This window comes from Platichthys flesus, chromosome 17 (genome assembly GCF_949316205.1).
Source record: "Platichthys flesus chromosome 17, fPlaFle2.1, whole genome shotgun sequence".
Classification (NCBI taxonomy): domain Eukaryota; kingdom Metazoa; phylum Chordata; class Actinopteri; order Pleuronectiformes; family Pleuronectidae; genus Platichthys; species Platichthys flesus.
In genome coordinates, this window is record NC_084961.1 from 10713616 (window position 1) to 10736699 (window position 23084).

Sequence of the window (23084 nt, forward strand, 5' to 3'; positions counted from 1 at the left end):
TAAATTATCAGGATAAAGGTACTTTAAAAAAAAGCCACAGAAATCGGTTTCCTACAAAAGAAATCCTCTTTAATGCGCTGCCTGCCAAATCAATGATTTTATTTGTGAATAACATGGCACTGGGCCCTAAGCCCGGGATTGAGATAAAGCCCTAAAACCATGTAAGAATTAGGTGCACTTCAAATGAACTAGCCTTGTATATGCATAAGCTACATTGGATGTAGAGAGCCAGAGAGCTTTAAAACAGGCTGAAGAAGATAATAAAATACCAGAATTTTAAAAAGTAAAAATGCCCCTCTCTCTCCTGAAATAAAATAAAATTACCCATATTTTATAATTCCAAATATCTCATATCAATTCATACCTTCCAAGCTTACTGTATAACAAACCCAATGATTAAACATTAGACCCAACAAAAAAAGGCAAACTATCCATGATTAGAATACATTATAAAAATCAAACTATACAAAATAACACTTAGATACAAAATCAAATCATCTTAACAAAGTGGAATGATTACACGTGATCACAAGTTTGGTTTGCGTGAAGACATATCTTAAGTTTTTGATGATGATGAGGATGATGATGACTTTTATTATTCAGAGTCAGAATCCAGATAGACAGTATTAAACCCCCCCCCCCCAAAAAAAATAAATATATATACACACCTATCAATATTAATCTCATGCATAAAGACGAATATACCAATGCCTCCAAAGTTGGAATTAGTAGCGTATAGAGCTAAGCCTAATATTTGATAAAAAACAAAAAAAACAACATGGTTTAATTTGGATTGACTTCAGATAGATAGACAGACAGACAGACAGATAGATAGATAGACAGACAGACAGACAGACAGACAGACAGACAGATAGATAGATAGATAGATAGATAGATAGATAGATAGATAGATAGATAGATAGATAGATAGATAGATAGATAGATAGAATAAAATTAATTCATGTGAAGCTGTGAATCTATTGCACTCAGCGTGAACCTTGAATCTTGGATCTCAGATGTGCGGTCGTCGGTTATTATAAAACCGCTGAGACGAACCAATCAAAGCCGGGTGGGGGGGACTTCTTCTTCTTGTTATTTTTCTTCTTCTTCACACACGCGCCAATTCATCTTGACAGCCGCGAGATGGCGCAGACGCCCCGCGCCATTACGCACGGTCCCTGTGGCCGCCGCGCGCTCTCTCCCCGCGGCCCCCGGTGGAGCCAGCGGGATGACAAACTCCAGTTAAGTGGCGCACCGTCCTCCTCCTCCCCGCCTTTCACCCGGAGTCAACCCAGGAGCACGGAGCGCATCCTCCTCGCTCGGACCCCGCGGGAATTAGAAAAGCAGCCCCGCGCACTCTCTGACAGCCGAACAACCCCGGCCGAGCTCTGCGGTGTGTGAGAGAGGGAGGGAGAGAGACTACCCGCAGACACAGAGAGTGAGGAGAGGGAGATGGGTACGGAGGCGCGCAGTTGCCCGTGATTGTCCAGTGAACGGCGGTGAAGTTGCTCGGCTCCTCTCGGATCCTTTCCCCTCCAGGTCGTTGAGGTGAGTTTTCTCACTGCAGGGGATGAGCGCAGCCCGGGTGCAGGTGCATGTCTCACCCCGGTGCATCTGGGCTCCTCCAGATATGAGATATTTTGTCTGTCTTGTAAATGCTGTGTGATGGCATCAGATGCTTGTAGCCTGCAGATGGAGTATAGAAGGTGTAACTATAAGCAGCTTCATGTGTGTTAGTAACTGGGCGAATTACAGGACATCAAAGTAGAGAATATCCCTTTTATATTAGCAGGCATACACATGTGACTGTACAGTAATCCACAGGGACTTGTCAGATTCTTTATTCCTGGGGAAAGAACTCTAAGAAAGCGTCTGCTCTAATTGTATTCTGCTGGAGTGCAATAAGACAAGATAAGCTTTATTAGAAGAGGAGATCTGCTTTATTCAATGTCCGTCTCTCGCTCCCCTCTGCCACACTTGCTTGTCTTTCCCTCACTCCATCCCTCTAATCCTTCCCCCTCTCTCCCTCTATCACAACCTCTGTTTCCCCCCCACCACTCTCACTTGTCTCCCTCTCTGCCAGCTCTAATAACACTGAGTTCACACAGCACCAGGCTGCTTCACTTCTGTTACTCCCCTCTTGTCTCTTCTCAGACCTGCAGCCGCCTCTTATGCGATTTGTCCGGCTGAGCGCGTTGCCGTCACCTGTCATGATTCGTGATGTCTCATTGCATGATATGCCACTTAGTTCCCCACCTTATTACGGGGCCTGCATGTGCTGTGGCTGCAGGGCAGTGCTACTCCAGCACCCTTCACTGATAATCAATATGTGACCAAGCAGTTACAGTGTACAGTGACATGGACCTTCCTGTGGCTGAATCATTAATGTCACATCTGTCACGGTCCACACAGGTGCCCATGTGAAGGTTGAAGGACACACATGTGCACACACAAACACACACGTGCGTCCAGGAGTCAAGGATCATGGCCATGGAGCCCTGAGCCGTGATTGATTGTCACGGAGTGAGGAATAAAAGCTGACAGTGAGGAGCCTTGAAATGATTTCATGACGTCTCACTCCGCCAAGCAATCAATCAGTGCTATTTTGGTTTTTGTTTGGAGGCATTATTTAGATTTACACGCCAATTTCACAAGCGCGGGCCGCTTTGTTGCAAGGCATTGAGCCACCCAACCAGCAATTTGCACTCTTCTGTTAGTGATGGTTGCTGCTTTCCAAAACAGTTCAAAGAGACACTAGTTTTCATAGTTCTTGGTAAATGTTTGAAATATGCAACTAATCTAAAAGTTTGGAAATGTGTCCACACCAGGGGAAACAAGCCACGACTGAGATGCAAATGTCCTCATCACGATGCATTTGACTTGGACCACGGTAGAGAAACCAGTTGCAAACGTGTTCAAAACCACATTTTGTGACACGGTGTGATATGAAAATTCATTGTCACCTCTGGCAATGTGCAGCGCCTGTGACAGCTGATGCTCTCCTGTGTTGTGAAGGCAGATTCTGCACCCTGTTCTGCCACAGTACAGTGGGTCCTGTCTTCCACATCCCCCATCACTATCAATGTCATCTTCTGTCAACCGGAACAGACAGGCATCTGCTGCTTCCCGCACACACTCTGTCTTCTCCGTCGCACACACACACACATAAACACAAACACACAAATGACATGCGGTAATGTGCCGCCACCACAACCATGCCAAACACAACTAACTTCCTCCCACCCACACACAGGTCTCTGTCACACACCTGCCCCGTGGCCCTGTCCGCATACATTTGTCTGTATACAGGCCATTCATGGTGCTCAGCTAAAAATAATTATCACAAACCAACACACACTCCAGGGACATGAATTATGGAGGACAGAGAGAGAGAGAGAGAGAGAGAGAGAGAGAGAGAGAGAGAGAGAGAGAGAGAGAGAGAGAGAGAGAGAGAGAGAGAAATAAAGAAATAAAGAGGGAGAAAGAGAAAGAGAGAGATTCAGGTCAGAGTCAGACCCAATTCCAAGAGCTTTGCTCCCTAAGGATGATACTACTAGACCACTGCATTAATATTCAGTTTATACCATCTAGCACATGAGACCTGCGGTTATCCTTTAGTTTGGTCTAACTGGACCCCAGGCTACCCATAGGTTTCAGCCGAGTGCTTCATGTACATTATGGACTGGGATAATGTGTCCATGCATTTTGAGATGAATTATACATGCCACGCCGTGTTCTTAATAGTACAGCTGTTTCATTTTCTACTTGATCTAGCGTTACAGAATAAAGCCTAATTAAAGAGCAAATGCTGGAAAGGTATATTATTGAGGATACAGCTGCAGCTCAACAGTTGAAGGAATAATTTGACATTAAGATAAACAAACATTAAATCATTTAGCACAAGATAAATGCTCAAATGTTAATAACTGAGTGTTCGAGGTGCTGCTGGGCTGATTCAGTTTCCTATGGGCAGAGCCTGGTTTGCTCTTTCCAATGGATTCCTGTACTAATTGCTTAGCTAACGGTCTGTTGGCTGTTGGGCTCATGTTTATCTAAAGTGAGAGTGATATTCATCTCCCAAATTGGCAAGAGAGCAAATAAGCGTATTTCCTGATACATGGTAAACTATTCCTTTAATTGCCCTGCACATCAGGAAGGCGTTTCCAGCACTTGTGCATTGGTGATTAGTTCTCGGACGTGGGTGGTTATATGATTGGAATTACTTGAGTGGACAAGACACCCATATGCTACTGAGAACTACAAAGTTATTTAAACAGATGCAATGAAACAGAAAGGAACTTGAGTGAGACGTCCATCAAGCTGAATCTGCACATGTCCCTTGAGAAAGAGTCTAATTAGTAATAAAAACGATAGGGCCTTTAAAATCAAGATAGTTATCCACTGTTACCTGTTAAGTATTATTGCCATAACTTGCGCTATGTATATTAGTGTACAGCCAACTTATTCCCTTGCTTTAAGCTGACATATCAAGCGGTTACACTGGGAGTAATCACCCGTACTCTGTGCAGTTGGAATACGAGAACACTCACCTTGAGCAAATGATAAACAGCAGATACCTTTCGGCTGCATTCAGTTACTGGGTCATTTTCCTGCAAGTGAAAAACGCCGGTGTCGCAGTGATTAGATGCTTGACAGTTTTCTATTTCGGGACTGTGAACCCTATACGCCCTGTGGAAACCTGAGGAGAAATCAGGAGAAGTCTTTGTTGGTTACTCAGCATATAAAGGGCATTATGTGCATGTGTGTGTCAATCTGTATGTACATTCATACACAGAAATGCATTAACATGTGTACATGCACAATTGTGGATGTTCCTGTTCATTCTGACAGAATGTGTGTGTATTGTTGTGTATTTGGGGACCTTGTCTGATATTCTGTAGCTGACCTTGAACAGTGTGAGCGCTGCCTGCCTAGTCAGGACTACTGCGTCTGCTCATCTATCTCTCTATCTATCGCTCTATCGCTCTATCTATCTATCTATCTATCTATCTATCTATCTATCTATCTATCTATCTATATATCTATCTATCTATCTATCTATCTATCTATCTATCTATCTATCTATCTATCTATCTATCTATCTATCTATCTATCTATCTATCTATCGTTCTATCTATCGTTCTATCTATCTATCGTTCTATCGTTCTGTCGTTTTATAGATATACATACTAATCCCTTCTTCTCTTCTCTCTCCATTTCTTTTCCTCAGTGTGAGATTGTGTGTTCAGCATGAGTAACATCTATGAGTCTGCAGAGGCCACGCTGGGCTTCATCAGCTCTCCGTGCCTGGCTAAAGTGGAGCTCAGAGTTGCCTGCCGGGGGATCTCGGACCGCGATGCCCTCTCCAAGCCTGACCCCTGCGTGGTGCTGAAGATGCAGTCGCACGGGCAGTGGTTTGAGGTACGGCCATGGGACGGGATGTGAATGTGTCTCCAGTTCGGAAAAGACTGATTAACAATAACAAGACGAAGGTTTAATGGCGATCTTAGCAAGACGTGTCTTTGTGAACACCAGTTAAACCAGTGAAACATTCTTAAGCCATTAGATATCCTGACGCCCTATGATAGATCGCTCTGTGCCATCTGTAACTTGCCTCTGCCCCAGTGACCCTAAAAGCGTTCCATCTAAATGATGGATGGAAGAGAATCTGAACGAGAACTCTAGACTCTAACGGGGGCTTGTTGTCGAAGGCAGCTCATTACATTGATTGACATTGATCGATTTCTAGATTTCATCGATTCCTAAGCTGGTGTCACTTCTATAGCCTACAAATTGGCTTTTCATAAACCGGCAGTTGACATTTTATTTCTGTATGGGTCCAACCGATTCTTAGTAACTGATAAAATAAGTAATTTTTTCCTTCAACTACAGAGTTTTCAAGGGGATTTTCATTTAATTGTGACATTTTCACACTCTACAAAAGTTCTCCACGAACTGCTGTACCAGTCAGGTTGAAGAACTATTTTCACCCGCCTTTAGATTCTGTTTCGCACGGCTCCTTATGAATGCCTCCACACGCTCTTGAAATAGTCCTTCTACCTGAAATAGTTCAAACATATCATTGAATTCATGCTCGACTCCTAATCAAGGACGCCGAGCTGATTGTGTTGCTAACCCTCTCGCAGCAAATTACAGGTTTGCGTTAACCCTTCATGAATTATGAATGCTAATTGTCAGGCACGGCAGACGAAATCAGACAATGTTTTGTGCAAACTTTTGTTGACTGATGCACCGACTGGACAAAATGGAAAGTGCTCCCCTCAGCTTTTCAACACAAGTGGCCTGCCCCAATTTTTTAGGTACTGAGAGTATTGAGATCAACAAGATGCTCTCTCTGGAATCATGGAATTTTTTTGAAATTGTTTCAAATTAATACAATCGTCCTGGAGTACATTGTTCAGCTGGAAAAATTGTGTTCCTCTCTTTTTTTACTTCCAAGCCATTTCAGGGACTGTAGTTACAACCTCCTATACACAACAAATCTCATTCCCACTGAAGCCTCGGCGGTGGCAGTAACACATGTACGAGCTGAAATATCAGAACACAGTGTGAGGGAATGAGTAATACATTTTAAGATAGACTTTTTATTTCCCTCGGCCTCATTTATCTGGGGGGGGGGGGAGACAGACATATGCTGAGAGTCCTGTCGTCCTTTTAAATATGTAGAAACACGCCCACGCACGCACATCCTCACACACTAGATGCTGCAGTGACCCACTATTACAGCTGAGCAAAGAGACGCAAGTCACTTATATATACACTCTGTAATACACACGCACACACACAAACATCGAGAAAGTAGTGCAGTATTATTCTGGGTTTGGAGACTTCACTAAAGGCTACTTTGCACAGCGTACTCTGTATCTCTGTGGGTTTCTCTGTGTGTGTCTCTGTGTGTGTTTATGTGTGTGTGTGTGTGTGTGTGTGTATAAAAATGAGTGTGTGAATTACGATTAGCCCATTTGTGGGAGTGTGGGACTGGACAAATGTTATCACTGCCCATCAGATACAGAGACTCTTAATTGGATAATGCTTTTGAGAGAATGTTCAAGCCGCTGGTTAATGTGTGTGTGTGTGTGTGTATGTGTGAGTGCTCGTGCGTGTGTGCATGTTTGTTGATGTTTACATGATTCTTTTTTCTCTAATCAGACGCCAGTGTCAGAAAAAGGCCAAATCTGCAAGGGATACGTCAAGTCTAGGGTTGTGCTAGTGGTGATTGTGTGCGAGTGTGTGTGTGTGTGTTTGAGACTGTGTGTGCTTGTGTCAAGGGGTTATCAACCGTAAAAGGGACACAGTCGCTGCTGTCGGTGTTCAGATACACTTTTGTTAGCCTTTCCATTCCGTTCTGCATCAGCCACTTAGAGAGAAGAAAACGCGAGATCAATGTTACAACTACAGTTGCTTCTGTGTTTGGTCAAAAAGCTTCTGTGATTGTTTATGAGCTATCAAGAACAATCTATAATCCCAGTTCTCAAATTGACAAGTGTAAACAATGTGATAATGGCCACTTGTGGTGATTGCTGCGTTGCTGAAAAGTCTGCAGTGCTCCAAAATCGATGTGGACCGGCAGTTTGTTGGATGTCGAATGAAATCTTCATTATTCAGTTCACTTTGGACTTTCAAAGCGAAATATCAAGTGAAACTGCCAACAATGAAATAGCAAACTTTTCTGAAACACTGTCAAAGCCAGACCCTGACTATACAACAAATATACCAAGTTAATATAAAAAAGATTCTGCTCTGTTTGTTGGTTAGATTTTTGTTTGTAAGCAAGAGAACACAAAAAATACTGAACTGGAAGGATGCAATATGGGGTCAGGAAAGAAACCATAACATTTTAGTGTGGATCGGGATCAGGGAGCAGATACAGGATTTGCGTTTTTGTAATAGTAGGAAATAAGGAAATAATGAGTCAACAAATAGATGCCTAGGTAAAATATCCCATAATTTATTCTTAATTAGACTATAAAATGAATAAAACTGACACATATAGACATTAAACTCTGGATTAGGACTGAAGTAGCTTCGATGCTTAATGGGACTTAAAAGGGGCTTCAATACTTATATTAGTCATTCCACTTACGAGTAACACTTTTTTTAATTGACTAAATCTTGTTGTAGAAAAAACTTTACCAAACAGCCCTGAGATGTATACGTAATAAACATTGTGATGGATTATTAACACTAGATCGACAGTAAATCCAGGCAAAACAGTTCATAAGATTATTTGCCTATCTGTATTTGCAAGAAACACAAATTTCTCCCCTCGGAGACGTTAACTTGGAGCTGTTTGTGTTCCCATGCTTTACCTGCCTTTGGGCTTGTGTGCGTTTGCAGGTGGACCGTACCGAGGTGATCCGCAGCAGCAGCGGCCCCGTCTTCTCCAAGATCTTCCTGGTGGATTACTACTTCGAGGAGGTGCAGAGGCTCCGCTTTGAACTCCATGACATCAGCTCCGGCAACAACGGCCTCCGTGATGCCGACTTCCTGGGATCCATGGAGTGCACCTTAGGACAGGTCAGTGCCTTACAGAGGCTCTCTGCTTTTACCGCCTCCCTCTTCCGTTCAATAAAACAGAAATCCACTAGTGGTCAGGTTTACATGGATGAATATGAAATGGCATGTTAAGCACTTCGCTGCACAAGCCAAGTAGCGCGTGTGTGCGTTTCCAGTTTTCACTTTGTGTGGGCTGCACCTGTGAACACATGTAAGAGTGAGATGTGAGCATATACTTGTACAGGTGAATGCATGACAGGAGTGCATTTATGTGTGTCGCTGAGTGTGTTTGAAGGCAGCAGATTGTATTGAACCAGTGTGTCACTACAGTTTACAAGTGTAGAGCATGGCAATCTGTGTCAGACCCATATGCATGCACGAATACAGCCTGTGCGCTTTGAGTTTAAGATTGAATCAATTATATAGTTCACTGAGCTTAAAACAAATTAAATACTTTTATCTGGGTGAGAAACGACTGAAGGCTAAACTGATGAAATCCTTGGCTTCTTTCATCTGCATTCACAATGTGTTTTCTTTGTCCTTGAGTCCTTAGTTACACCAAACTCTGTGGGAGCAATAGACTGTGTTTTCAAAGCACTTATATGTGCATATAGGCTAATACATATTGCCCTGTAGCACACTTAATGGCATTGCAGTACCTCTTAATGGTGCAGTAATGTAGTCGCAGTCAATGTTTAAAGATTAGCTTCACTTAAATATCAAATATTTCGCCTTTAAATGAACTGGAATTGCAGTGGCACCAATTAACAAGTGATTTGATTTGAGGAAATTGCCTTCTAATGTCATATTGAATGGAAGAGAATCAGGGTCCAATAGCTTTCTCGTCCTCGTCTGCCACGGAGCGGAATTAATGTTTGTTTCCACTGGAATCCCCTTCTCATTGTCAGCGACGCTATCAGCAACACAAAGCTGGTGGATTAATAATAGTTGGGGAGAAGTGAGATAATTGACATGGAAGAGGATTTTTGGAGGCGAGAGCCAGCGAGGTTTTTGCTGAAGTGGGAATAAAAGCGGCCAACGCAGCAGAAGAGGATTTCTGAAACAGTCAGTAACACATCTGTTCATAAAAATGAGTTCAGTGAAATTTGAGACAGAGAGCAGAATATTTTGTGCAAATATGTTCCACACTAAAATGTTACATAATACAGTTTTTGGTGTTTGGATCTTTCCTCTATGTACAAAGGCAAACCCGCCATAACAGAAATGCAGCCAGAAGGAGGCCATGACACAGGGGGTTTGTCACTGAGGCATTAAGTTGCTCTAATCAATATTTTTTATATAGACAACATGAGTACTTTGATGTGAAAAGTGTGATGAGCGCGCAGAGAGTGACTCTGTCGCTCGACTCTGCAGTTCACCTCGGGTCTGGAGTCCTTCAGCTCAGCATTTAGATGTTCCCTTCCTGCAGAGTGCTGTTCCTGTGCACTCTCACTGCTCTTGTCAGCATTGTTTCGGAAAGCAGCAGGCAGCAGTTCCAACGGGCATGTGCGATACCAATTCTCAGAGATAGAGCCAGACGTTTACTCAAAAGGTGGTGGAGACCAAAACGGAGCATATATATTAGACTAAAATTGGCTAGGTGGACATCAACATGACTCAAAATGAATTACATCAGCGTTGCATTGGAGATCAGCAGAAAGCAGCTCCGAATAGAAATCTGAGCTTCTCTTAGCGAAAGAGCCAGACATTTACTTTAAGAGTTGGTGGAAAACGGAGAATAAATATTGTATAAAAATGTACCAGGTGGACATAATCATGACTGTAAATGAAGGATATTATTTCCCTGTGCAAGCTGGAATCACAAGTGGCTTATACATTTTTCATATCCATTTAAACATAACCACAAGGTGATATTTTGTCAGTGTTATTACCTCCCCCCAAGGAGGTTAGGTTTTTTCTCCGTGTTTGTTTTGTAGTCAGCAGGATTACGAACAAAGTACAAGATGTATTACCACAGAATCTGGTGGAAGCATGTGCTTTGGGCCAGGAAAGGAATTCATTAGATCTTTCTTTTTTTCCCCCCTTTCTTCAACATTATGAGAGAGCTTTGACAAATTTGCCAGGGTATCATTCCTGGATTTAGATTTTTCCTAAACCTGGGATATTTAGGGGACTGATATCTATGAGTAAAGGAGATTTGGTACATCTTGTTGGAGTTGAGGGGACTGGTCTCTCTCGCAATTACGTTTGCTTCTCAGTTCCCAGTCACATACATGTGTTCCTCAAAATAAAACACAAACAGCTTGTTGAAGTGTTGATGTTCGCAGCATTGTGTGTCACTTTTGCCTTCTGGGTGTTAACAACATCTCAAACGTCTTCCTGTAATTAGAAAGCGTTGCTAACACTCAAGATTTCACGGAGAGTAACACGTTGCTCTCCAGCCTCCAGGTGCCTTTACCTTATTGTTTTGTTTTGTCTGTTTGTGTGGGTGTCTCCCAGTGGAGATTATAGTCCTCTTACCCCTTTTACAGCACCTGGTTGGTAAATCAAAAAAGGAGAGAGGCGCATATTTCCCTGGCAGATTAAGCCACGGATAGAGCAGCAGAGAAAATTACATTTGACAGATAGTGTGAAAGGTGACTCCACTATCCTGCATTTATCATGTCCACTGGATGTGTAAGTGGGAAAGCGTTAGCAAGAAGGGCTGGGTAACACCAGGACGACACTAAGAGCTGAACACGAGAATGTCTGAGCTTGTTTCTGTGTTTCTGTTCCCTCCAGATCGTCTCCCAGAGGAAACTGACCAAAGCTCTACTGAAACAGGGAAACACTTCGGGGAAGTCGTCTATAACAGTAAGACATTTAGCAAGGAGCACACCACAACAACGTGTGATTTAAAGGTTTGAATGGAAATGTATGTATTGGGTTGGAGGATGAAGAAATGGAGGACTGGGATGAGGGAAGGAGGATGAAGGTGTGGTTAGGGATGTAGGAAGGAGAATGAATAGCTGAGGGAATGGGATGAAGGAGATGTGAGTGAGGGAAGTAGATGAAGGTGTGGGTAGGGCTGGGGGAAGTAGAATGAATGGGTGAGGAGAGAGGATGAAGGAGATGTGAGTGAGGGAAGATGGATGAAGGTGTGGGTAGGGCTGGGGGAAATATAATGAATGGGTGAGGAGAGAGAACGAAGGAGATGTGAGTAGGGATGAGGGAAGGAGGATGAAGTTGTGGGTAGGGATGGAGGAAGAAGGAATAATGGATAAGGGTCAGGATGAGTGAAGGATGATAAGGGGTGGCTGGAAGGAAGGAAGAAGAATGAAGGGATGAGGGAAGGGGGATGTTAACTAGTAAATGTCATCTGTTTCCAGAGGCAGCCGACCCACTCACACTTGCAAATCACACGTGCACCACCTCCCGCACTTACACATTCACTAATTAATTTCATAGTGTTGCATGTTCTATCTGTTCTATTCCTCATTTTCTCTCACCTCTCTATGTGTCTAACCCTCTCTCTCTCTCCCCCTCTGCCTCCCCCTCCTCCTCCTCCTCCTCCTCCTCCTCCTCCTCCTCCTCCTCCTCCTCCTCCTCCTCCTCCTCCTCATCTGATTCTTTCTCTCCCCCCCTCTGTAAAGGTGACAGCGGAGGAGTTGTCTGGAAACGACGATTACGTGGAACTCTCCTTCAGCGCTCGTAAGCTCGACGACAAGGTGTGTGTGCAACCGTTTGAAAACGATCGAAAAGTTCTGGTTGTCGAGGTGTGACTGTGTGTGTGTGTTTGTGTGTGTGTGTGCGTGTGTGGGTGTAGGTCTGTGTAAGTGAGTCTGTGGCTGTACAATACACAGAAGTACATTCTGGCATTAGAGGAGGCCTGCTGAGATAGGTGGGCATCCCCCTCCCACAATAACACCCTATCTTACCCTTTCTGCCACACACATGCAGACACAAACACACACACACACACACACACACGTAGATAACTATATTAATTTTCAGCTTTCACACGCACACACGGCTGACTAATCCAAACAAGTTGCGCCTTAGGGGAAAGATGGAAGAAAGCAGAGGAGGGGCAGATAAATTGGAGAGTACAGGAAAGAGACGGGTGGAAGCTAAAAGGAAGAAAGGAGGGGAAAAGGGTTGAACTAATGATTCCGTTAGTGCATTAATGATTTCTGACGATCAGAGGCAGGTCTGAGGCGATGCCTTACATGCATGTTTCCTCTCTGAAGGATTTCTTCAGCAAGTCGGACCCCTTCCTGGAGATTTTTAGGGTGAATGACGATGGCACTGAGTCGCTCGTGCACAGAACTGAGGTAATAACAAGCACAGGCAAACATTTCAATGTTGTTGACAACTTCCGATCTGTGATTAATATTGACTGTGCTTGGTGTGCAGACAGTCATGAACGACCTGAGCCCGGTTTGGAAATCCTTCAAAGTTTCCTTGAACACGCTCTGCAGCGGCGACCACGACAGGGAGCTAAAGGTGAGTCAAACTATTTTTTTAAGCAAGTCAGGATAAAGACAACATCATTTTATTTAACTGCAAGCATTATACGTGATAATCTGAGTACAGCAAAAAACAACATGGCCACCGCTTGCTTTATTATTCAAGTTCCACCGGTGACAAACAACAGACATTTAGAGGGGCCGAGGGCAAACAGTGCCCTAGGGCGTGCAATTGTTCCACCGCAAGATGTTCTGCTTTTTGCCCAGCATATAAATGATGAGATTTACACCCACAGGTATTCACCACACAGCCAAACTGTGTGAATAAATCACAAAGTGGCCCCAGTCCTTGAATCAAGTCCAGTTCAGCTCATGTGCTCTTTTACTGATTTCACACTGGTTTTATTTAAAGAGCCAGACGGGTATTACAGAGCTCAATGGTCGGACCAAGACTCTCACCTTTACTTGCCAGAGAAGATCTCTATCTGTGTGTGTGTGTGGAGTTTGTGTGTGTGTGTGTTTGTGTGTGTGTGTGTGTGTGTGTTTGTGTGTGTGTGTGTGTGCGTGCATATGTGTGAAAGTGGTGGTCACACATCAGCTGTGAACAGTTATTCTTGCCATGAATAAACATGAGCTCGTTCATTAAATATTCAGAGGCGTCTTAACTCTGCATGGCTCCTGACAGCAGGAGAAAGGGCTCACACACCCACACACACACACACGTATACACACATATACATGCACGCCATTAGCTATGGTTTCCAGGGCTACCTGTTTGAAGCATGGGAGCTATAGTGAGAAACGTCAGGGCAGAGATTTCCATTCAGACCCCTTCCTCCTTTCACCTGCCTCTTAACTGACCAATGCATAAATGCATACACCAACCTCTGCAGTGCCTGGCTATCTCTCTCTACTCTTTGTGTTATCCACCCCTCTTCTTTTCCCTCTATTCCTCCATCTCTCTCTCTCTCTCTCTCTCTCTCTCTCTCTCCTTCTCTCTCCCTCTCTCTCTCTTTCTCCATACAACAGTTAGTTATTCAGTGAATGGAACGAAGGCTCTTTATTTTTTCATCACACTCTCGCACGGCTCTCAGCAACTTGAAATGGAAGCAGGGCAAGCGTTCGATCCCTCACTCAAAAGAACTATTGTCAATGAAACAGAAACAATTCACGACTGATCTCACTCACAGACACACACACCCACACACACACACACACACATACAACTCTTCAGGTCAAGGCACTTGAAAGCTGAAGTGGCAGGAGAAGGAAATAAGGGGATTACTGCAGCCCCCTGTTTTTCAGTCAAGTGTTGCTGGATTGTTTCTGATTACTTGTCGTGGAGGTGACTTTAGGAGAGAAGGTCACAGAGCACTACAGCAAAATGACTCCTTCGTAGCAATTATATCTGAGTTAAAAGTAGACGCCTTTGTGTGTGTGTGTGTGTGTGTGTGTGTATTAAGATCGGCCAGCGTTATTGAATATTACTGATCGTACTCTGGTTGATGGTCCAGATATTGGGGCCCTATATCTCACTCTGAGATTGTAGGATTGTTTCTTTGTCATGTGCTAGGACTTGGCCCACTGACCTTCGCCGTTTCACCAGTGATTGGGGCCATTTATCTTGTCTTGTCGGTCCTTTGAGAGGAACAAACTATTTTACGCCTTAACACACACACACACGCGCACGCACACACACAAAGCTGTCTCTTAAGCCGCATCCCTCTCAGCATCCTCAGATTAATATTTCACCACTCCTTTGCCCCCCCACCAACACCGCCTTATCAATCATTCAGCATGGCATTTCCCTGCATGCCTGTCAGTCTGTGTGTGTGTGTGTGTGTGTGTGTGTGTGTGTTTGTGTGCGTGCGTTTGGCTGACAGGGAGGCAGTTGCACTCTAACCGAAAGAATGTGTGTGTGTCTCTCGTTGGCTGTTCCAGTGCACAGTTTGGGACTGGGACTCTAATGGGAAACATGACTTTATCGGGGAGTATCAGACCACGTTTAAGGAGATGAGGGCGGAGCAGGAGGGAAAGCAGGTAAGCGTGTAAACACAGAGTCATGTCAAGCCACATGGTTGAAACGCAATCCACACACTGACTCCTCACCACAGATTTATTGAGAAGGGCCCTCAAAAGAGAGGACACCTCCGCCAAGGTCCAAATCAAATGCACTCGATCAGTGCTCTCAGGATGCTTGATTGTTTCCTGTAAAGAAATATGAGTTATTCCATGGTATTTTGGTGTAAATGTCAAACAACAATAATTAACTGAAATAAAAATTCCTGGATCAGTTCTTCCTTTTCGCCAAGTTTCTAAGAATCTGTCTTAGAAAGTTACTTCCAACTAAGTCCTTCTTAGTCTTTCTGCCACGTCACTGACCCAGTCTGATAAACATCTCAAAATCAGGAACCATTGTATAAGCACACAATGAGGTCAGTCCCAGAGAGAGGTGCCGTATGGACAAGCTCAAAAATACATCTATACAATTGAGTATAAGAAAAAACACTATAAAAATTCCAGCTGAAAATGTCCACCTATACAATATTACCATGTTTTCAACATATTCTGTTATGCAAAGCATATATGTAAGGGTCAAAGTCTATGGACAGATATTAATAAGAAGCCTTGGAATAAATACATCTTATTTTAGAATAAATGTTTTATTTCATATTACGCTTTCTCCACATTGTTCATATTGGAGATAAATGGTGGTCTGGAGTCAGTGTGCAGGCATTTCCATTCACCTTTTGCCTTTAATACATATATAATTTTAATATTTTCATACTCACCACACCCAGAGTCACAACATTAAACATAATCAATGTGTGTTTTTGCCAAAAGCTTCAATGGGAGTGCATCAACCCCAAATACCAGATGAAGAAGAAGAATTACAGAAACTCTGGTGTTGTCATGCTCAACCACTGTAAGGTAAAGTGACCCAATATCAGTCAGGTAACTTTTGTTCTTCGTCAGTGTCTCCCTTTTTGTGCTTTCTGAGTCTGCAACGATTATTTTCTAAATGAATAATCTCTCAATTATTTTATATTATAATGGCTGATTATTGTTAAGTCTGAATAATTGCACATAATAATAAAAAGTGCCCAATCACGCGTGCAATAAAGCAATCCAAAATCTAAAGATGTTGAATTTACAATTATTTTAACAGAAAAACATTTTAGTTGTTCATGTTTGAGAAGCTAGATCTAGGCAGTGTTTATAATATCACATTACTATTGTTCTAATTTATGATTGATGCCTATGCACAAACATACCACAGCAAAGTCCTTTTAAGTGCAAAATGTATTTAATTTGCTTATTGCAGCATTAAATGGAACTTCCTACCGATCACTATGTAAAGATACAGTATATATGTGAGGGCATGAATGTATTGTATACAGTATTTGCATATGGGTCTTTATTGTATTTATTGTGTGTTTCTGTATTTTTTTCATTTGTCCGTTTTTCAAATTACTCCGTGGGAAAAGATAAACAATCATCCGGTGAATTTTCATGACACCACATTTCAATATTTCTCCTTGACAGATCATCAAAATGTATTCCTTCCTGGAATACATCATGGGCGGCTGTCAAATTCAGTTCACAGTGAGTTTTGTCTCATATAACCTCTTTAATATTCACATGCAGCAGCATGTCGTTGTCTATCCTTGCTCAGTCGTGCGATGAGAGCGAATACTGTACGTGTGTATGTGTGTGTGTGTGTGTGTGTGTGTGTGTGTTCCTGTCGCAGGTGGCAATAGACTTCACAGCATCCAATGGGGATCCCAGAAACAGCTGCTCCCTTCACTACATCCACCCCTACCAGCCCAACGAGTACCTCAAAGCTCTGGTGGCTGTGGGGGAGATCTGCCAAGACTATGACAGGTAGACATCAATCATCATTTAGCTAATGCTGACACACACACACACACGTACACACACTTTCAAGTACATAGACACACAATATTTTCCCTCTGAGGACCCATAGCTTTGATGAATAAAGGATTTTCGATGTGCTTAACGCATTAAAGTGTTTTCGGCCATTTTTTGTCTTTTGCTCTCCACCTTATCAGTGTATCATTTGTCTCGTTCTTTCTCCAGTGATAAGATGTTCCCAGCGTTCGGCTTCGGAGCTCTGATACCACCTGACTTCAAGGTAGGACACTGGGGAAGTGTGTATGTGTGTGTGTGTGTGTGTGTGTGTTTGCAGCAGAAGGGGGCTGTTACTCTGGCTACTTTAAAGTTCGGGAGCTCTTTTAGAGGCACTGTTTGCTTTTGATCATCGTGAGAGGACAACCCACCTGTCAACCTGTAAATTGGACTGAACATGTTGTGCTGACTGGTTGGTAGGCCGGGTTTGTTAAAAAAGCCCCCGTGTTCTTTCTGCTTCACATGAAGGTTTCACACGATTTCGCCGTGAACTTCGATGAGGACAATCCTGAATGTGCTGGTGAGCTCACACACACAAACACACACACACACACACACACACACACACACACACACACACACACACGTACAAACATGCCCAACATGCACACTGATATGTCACAGGACCGAAACAGTCCTACAGTATGGATGCCGCACGTTTCTCATCTCAGATACTGTCAGTCCTATATTTCTCCCACACAGACACACAAACACACTTTTATAAACACACACACACACACACACACACACACACACACATACATACACATAAATGAAGCTGCGAGATTTGTTACTATGCTGCAGGAAGCATTTCAAGCTCTACGATACAGAGGAAAAACAACACTAATCTGTATGTGTGAAATGGGCTCCAGCACTCCTCTTCCCCACATCGCCTCGCTCCCGTCGCGATGCAGTGTGTGTCTGCCGTCTCGTGTTAGTGTGGACTACAAGGGAAGGTTTTTTGAAAGAAGAAAGAAAGTGCCCCGTCACCTCGATCGCACGTGCCGAATCTGATTTGCTTTAGCAGACACTTTTGCATGTACAAGAACTTTGACTCTGCGAGGTTAGAGCAGGGTAATGCACAGGTAAACAGACAGGGAGACAAATCAAACAAGCAGCGGGTGAACCTGCTATGTGTGTGTTGCAGGGATCCAAGGCGTCGTGGAGGCCTACCAGAATTGCCTCCCCAAGATCCAGCTGTACGGGCCCACCAACATCGCCCCAATCATCCAGAAAGTGGCCTCGTCCGCCTCCGAGGAGATGCACACCAAGGAGGCCATGGTGAGAGAGGGAATGAGAACGTTAACAGGAGAAAGATTGGGGCATTTTCTTCTTGTTGTTGTGACAGTTGTTGTTTGCAAGGGTCAAAGAAAGTGGGACGAAGGAAAGAAGAAGAGACAAAAAAAAGCACATCAGTGGTAGGGGTGAAATGAGGGAAGAGAAAGAAGAGGAAAAAAAGAGGAACTGAAAATAGGGACAGAAATGACTGATATTAATTTAATTCCAGTCATAGGTTTCAGCGCAGCCTTCATGTCCCCCACCGGTCTTATGATCTCTAGCGGATTACAATGCGTTTTATTCAAATTAGTTCCCAAACTTCACTTTTAAAAAATGAAATTCAGCGAGCATCCATTCTTCACCTCCTCACATCTTCCCCTCTCCTCACCCCCCCATCCCCGCAGGAGTACTTCATCCTGCTGATCCTGACAGACGGCGTCATCACCGACATGGCGGACACGCGGGAGGCCATTGTGCACGCCTCCCACCTGCCCATGTCCGTCATCATCGTCGGCGTCGGCAACGCGGACTTCACGGACATGCAGATACTGGACGGGGACGACGGCATCCTGCGCTCACCCAAGGGCGAGCCAGTGCTCCGCGACATCGTCCAGTTCGTCCCGTTCAAGGACTTCAAACACGTGGGTGGAGGGTGTGTGGAGGGGTGGAATTCTTGTATCTATAAATCACAGAGCGTTGATGGGGCTAATTCCCAGGGGGTTATCATTTAGACATATCCAAATTGGGGACCACAGAATTAAGTATTCAACTAAATAGCTGTTTTTGTGATTTGTGTAGCTTCTTCCTTGCACCTGTAATGGATTCCTGACTGTTAACCGTAATCCTTGCAGCTTTTCTAAAGCTGAATAACAACATTTAAGAGCATAAGAAATGTGAGGAGGATCCATGGAGGCTTATAAGAAGATTTTAAACGAGGAAAATAATGATATTGTGCAGACGCTGAAGTTTCCGATGGATATTTTACATCAAAACTTTCACATGATTTTTCCAACCTGCTGCTAAAGGGATTAGATGCAATTGTTGAAAAAAAAAAGTAACACAAGCCTCCTCTTACAAATGAGAAATATCACTCAGTAGAGAGCATTAACCAAGTCCCGACAGTTCCCTTTATAAAACCACATTGAAATTGACTAGATCCACAGTCTGCACCAAATTTCACACCCTCATAAATATCGGTCCCCTAAATGTGCCTCTTATTACGTCCAGATCCATGAATCATTCTGAGAGAAATCAATGAACATGGAAAGAATCCTTGATCTGCCCATTGATCCAGATCCAAACCAAAGGTCTCCCCGTATAATTCTGGTGTCTAACAGACAAACAAACAGAGACAAATATACAACCTCCTTAATTTAGGCAATAGAAAAAGTAGAAGTAGTAAAAACGGTTATTAAATGTGCCTCAGTTCAATATACTCACGAGTTTTGTAGCAGTAGCTTATGGTGACTAACAAAAGCTACAACTTTAAATGTAAATCTAATCCAAACATCACTGCAATCAACCAACTAATACTGTTTACTGCCTTCATTAGTCATGCAGAAGCATTTAATGCTTAGAAGCAATGAATCCACTTCAACATGGGCTCTGGGTGTTTGTGTGTGTTTGTTTGTGTGTGTGTGTGTGTGTGTTGTGTGTGTGTGTGTGTGTGTGTGTGTGTGTGTGTGTGTGTGTGTGTGGTACATTTGCTTTGGGAGGACTGGTAGAAGTGCAGTGTTCAGGGGTTGACAAGTGTGAGCGTGTTGGCATCATAAGCCATGTGTGCTCGTCAACACACACAACAGCTCTCTACACACGTGTCGAACATGGGTGTCTCACATGTCCGTGTGCCTCTGGTGGCATTAATCTCGCCTGGTTTAGACAAAGTCTGTTTGGCTGGGTCTGTTATGGTGATTTTGGTCTCCGGCAGATTGAGAAATCATCCCAGATAAACAGAAGGAGAGAGAGGGAGAGACCTCAGCAAACGCAGGGAGGAGTAGAAACTGCCCAACAGACATTAAGAGACAGGCAGAGAGGAGAAGTGAAGAATAAAACTGGAGGGACAGAGGGGAGGACGCAATAGAGAGAGGAAGACGGGCCCGGTGGTGGTGGAGGGAGGTCAACAGGAGACCGGAGCTAAAGACAAAAGGGAGAGAGGGAGTGTGTGACAGAGGTTGAGAGGTGATTTTCTGCTCTGTCGTTTCTTTTCAGAAGGGATTAGCAGGACGGAGCTGCTGTTTGACAGGCAGAGCGGGGGGGGGGGGGGGGGGGGGGATAACAGGTAGATAGGAGCGGAGGAGAGGGAGCGGGAGGAAGGGTGGAAATGAGAGGAGGAGAGCGGCGGAGGGCTGGGTGGTGGGTGCACTTTGATGATGCATTGTCTCGGGCAATTATGTGAGACAGAGTATGACAGACTCAGATTTGGATGTGTGTGTGGTGTGGTACTAATGTGTGCATGAAGACGAGAGGCCGATGTGTGTGTGTGTGTGTTAATGTTTCTTTAGTTTTAAGTTATCACACAACGTTGTCAGCGAGTGGCATTCAATTTTGTTTTTAAAAGGATCCATAGAACAACTAAAGGGGCACTCAGTGGAGCACATACCTCCACAGAGGCCCTTAAATCCAATGAAACTGCAGCAAATTACACACGCTCCTAGATATCAGTCCCCTAAATCTGCAAGATTTTTTATTTTTCATCAACATCCATGAAAGAATCCCTTAGAAAACAATGACAATTTCAAGATATCAGGTATTCTATTATCTATTCAGAAAAAAAAGGCTTTTCTCACAATATTAAAGAATAAAAGATAGATCAAAATTCCTGGATCTACTCATTGATCCAGATTCGCACCATTATTTGATAGTTTTCTTTCCTGACCCATCCTGTAATTGAAATTTAAATCCACTCATACAGCATTAACTACACAGATGTATAATGTATATTGCTCACCTTAATTTGGAAGTGTTAGGAATGAGCCTTCAGACATTGTTTAATTGATCCTTAGATAGAATGTGAAGTATTAATTTTCGGTAACACCCGGTGACCAGTGTCTCATAAGCAAGCGGTGGAAGCACAGGACAAAAAGGTGAAAGCAGGGATGTTTGGAGGTTGTCAAATCAGCTTGTCTGATCACATCAGGCTCACTGGTCTGGACCTTTGACAGCATCCGGCTCAACAGCAAATTCTGGTGTCCAAGAGCTATCCAAGCATGGCCAGTGATGTGTGTGTTTGTGTGTTTGTGTGTGTGTGTGTATTTGTGACCCCGCCCCTCATCCTTCTCTGTCTATATGTATTTCCAGGCCTCCCCAGCTGCCCTGGCTAAGAGCGTTTTGGCAGAAGTCCCCAACCAGGTGGTGGATTACTACAACGCGAAAGGCATCACACCCAAGTGTATGTCAGACTATGAGTCCACAAGAACGTTCAGCCCCTGACAATGGACTGCCTGCATACATACACCTAATTACACATATACAGCATACTGTATATCATATATACATAGAAATATACATTTATTTACTGTATAGTACATATACACATGCAAAAGCACAAGTACACATACACACATGAACAAGCACACACAGGCGTACTACATACTACATACAGTAGTCTAGCTCAGAGAATTAGATTGTTCTGGTGAAATAATTTGAACTCCTCCATTGATGACTGTTGCATGTGTGGCCATGGCATCACCTGGGAAATTATTACTCTCTACTGTATATCTGAAACGATCTTTATAGAAATAAGAGCAGTCTTCTGAGCCAGCATGCAGACTCAACCCAATGCCTGCCCAAAGAAATGACACTCTTACCTTATTCAGATAACTAGCAAGTACATATAGACCAAAAGATCTGTGAGTAGATGAACCAAAGTGTGTGACTGCATAGCCCTAAAAGCTTAGAATTAGCATTGCAAATCTTATTATGGGAATGGTAGCGTCGCTGTTAGTGTACTGCATAAATGCATGCATAATTTAGCCCCTGCTAATATCCTGTCTGCAGTATCCTCTTGCTAGTTATGAAATAAAGTATCTCTGTCATTCCAGTGGCATTCAAACTCGACTTGGGTGTTTCGGGTTCTTTTCTACAGATCTGTTTGACATTTTGCTAAATGGAAATGAACAACTGAATAATTGTAATAATTTCTTAATAACCTTCTTACATTGTAAAGAGTGCTGGGAGGTTAGACAAGCGTGTGTGGTAGAGACTCATCTGTGAGCAAAAACTTCTGTATTCTGCATGTTGATTATAATAAAGACACGTTGGTTTCTCACTTGGGCGTATTCAGGTTCTTGTGTGTAAGTGTGTGAGTGTGTCACCAATCTGCCACGCACACAACAAATAACACTTTCTGCCCAATCTCTCTCTCTCTCTCTCTCTCTCTCTAAATTCTATCTTTCTCTCTCTCTCGCTCCTCCCCCCCCTCTCTCTAGCTGTCCCTCACCGCCCATTAAAATGCAAGAATAAATTATTTCACTAATCTTCGTAGTTAATTAGGTCGAACCAAAGTTGGGCCGTCCTGAGAGTTCTCTCCATACGTGGCTCAGCCTCTGACGGTCAGATCAGTATTCAGCACATGAACCTCCTGAAGTACGTAGCACCAATGTGCTTCCTCAATCAGAGCCCACACACTTCACAAGAGTCACTTCAAAACACGGAATGGGTCAATTTTATTGGTTATGAAAACTCTTCTATAAAATCTAATATTCTCATTACCTTTTCTATATTATTACCCCTACTAATACTACTACTACTACAAACTACTACTACTATTACTAGAACTAATAATAATAGTACTATAAAACTGTAAAGTCGACCTAAATCAGTGCGACTTACTTTTTTTTAATTTGGGCTGAATTAACATTATTCATTTTTACTAATATATATAATTCAATTTGTATTATTTTCTTTGATTACGCTAAATGGACAACCCACTTTGTTGATGAAGATCACGTC

At 43.3% G+C, this 23084-nt stretch overlaps 1 protein-coding gene across 1 annotated transcript; it reads left to right on the forward strand.

Annotated features, from left to right (window-relative positions):
• The first annotated feature begins 1273 nt into the window (after positions 1 to 1273).
• cpne4b (copine IVb) lies at positions 1274 to 22401 on the forward strand. The gene is made up of 16 exons (XM_062410478.1): positions 1274 to 1548; positions 5231 to 5421; positions 8359 to 8538; positions 11260 to 11331; positions 12111 to 12185; positions 12708 to 12791; positions 12874 to 12963; positions 14868 to 14966; positions 15771 to 15857; positions 16473 to 16532; positions 16678 to 16811; positions 17028 to 17082; positions 17325 to 17376; positions 18004 to 18137; positions 18539 to 18775; positions 21432 to 22401. The coding sequence occupies exons 2-16, from the start codon at positions 5251 to 5253 to the stop codon at positions 21561 to 21563; spliced, it is 1662 nt and encodes a 553-aa protein (XP_062266462.1). The 5' UTR covers positions 1274 to 1548; positions 5231 to 5250; the 3' UTR covers positions 21564 to 22401.
• The last annotated feature ends 683 nt before the right edge of the window (positions 22402 to 23084 follow it).

Bases quoted from the DNA above. Each gene is read 5' to 3' on its own strand.
- cpne4b (XM_062410478.1), top strand. From the start codon at position 5,251: ATGAGTAACATCTATGAGTCTGCAGAGGCCACGCTGGGCTTCATCAGC. The intron at 11,332-12,110 runs GTAAGACATTTA...CCCTCTGTAAAG, and splicing joins CGGGGAAGTCGTCTATAACA to GTGACAGCGGAGGAGTTGTC. The intron at 17,377-18,003 runs GTGAGCTCACAC...TGTGTGTTGCAG, and splicing joins GGACAATCCTGAATGTGCTG to GGATCCAAGGCGTCGTGGAG.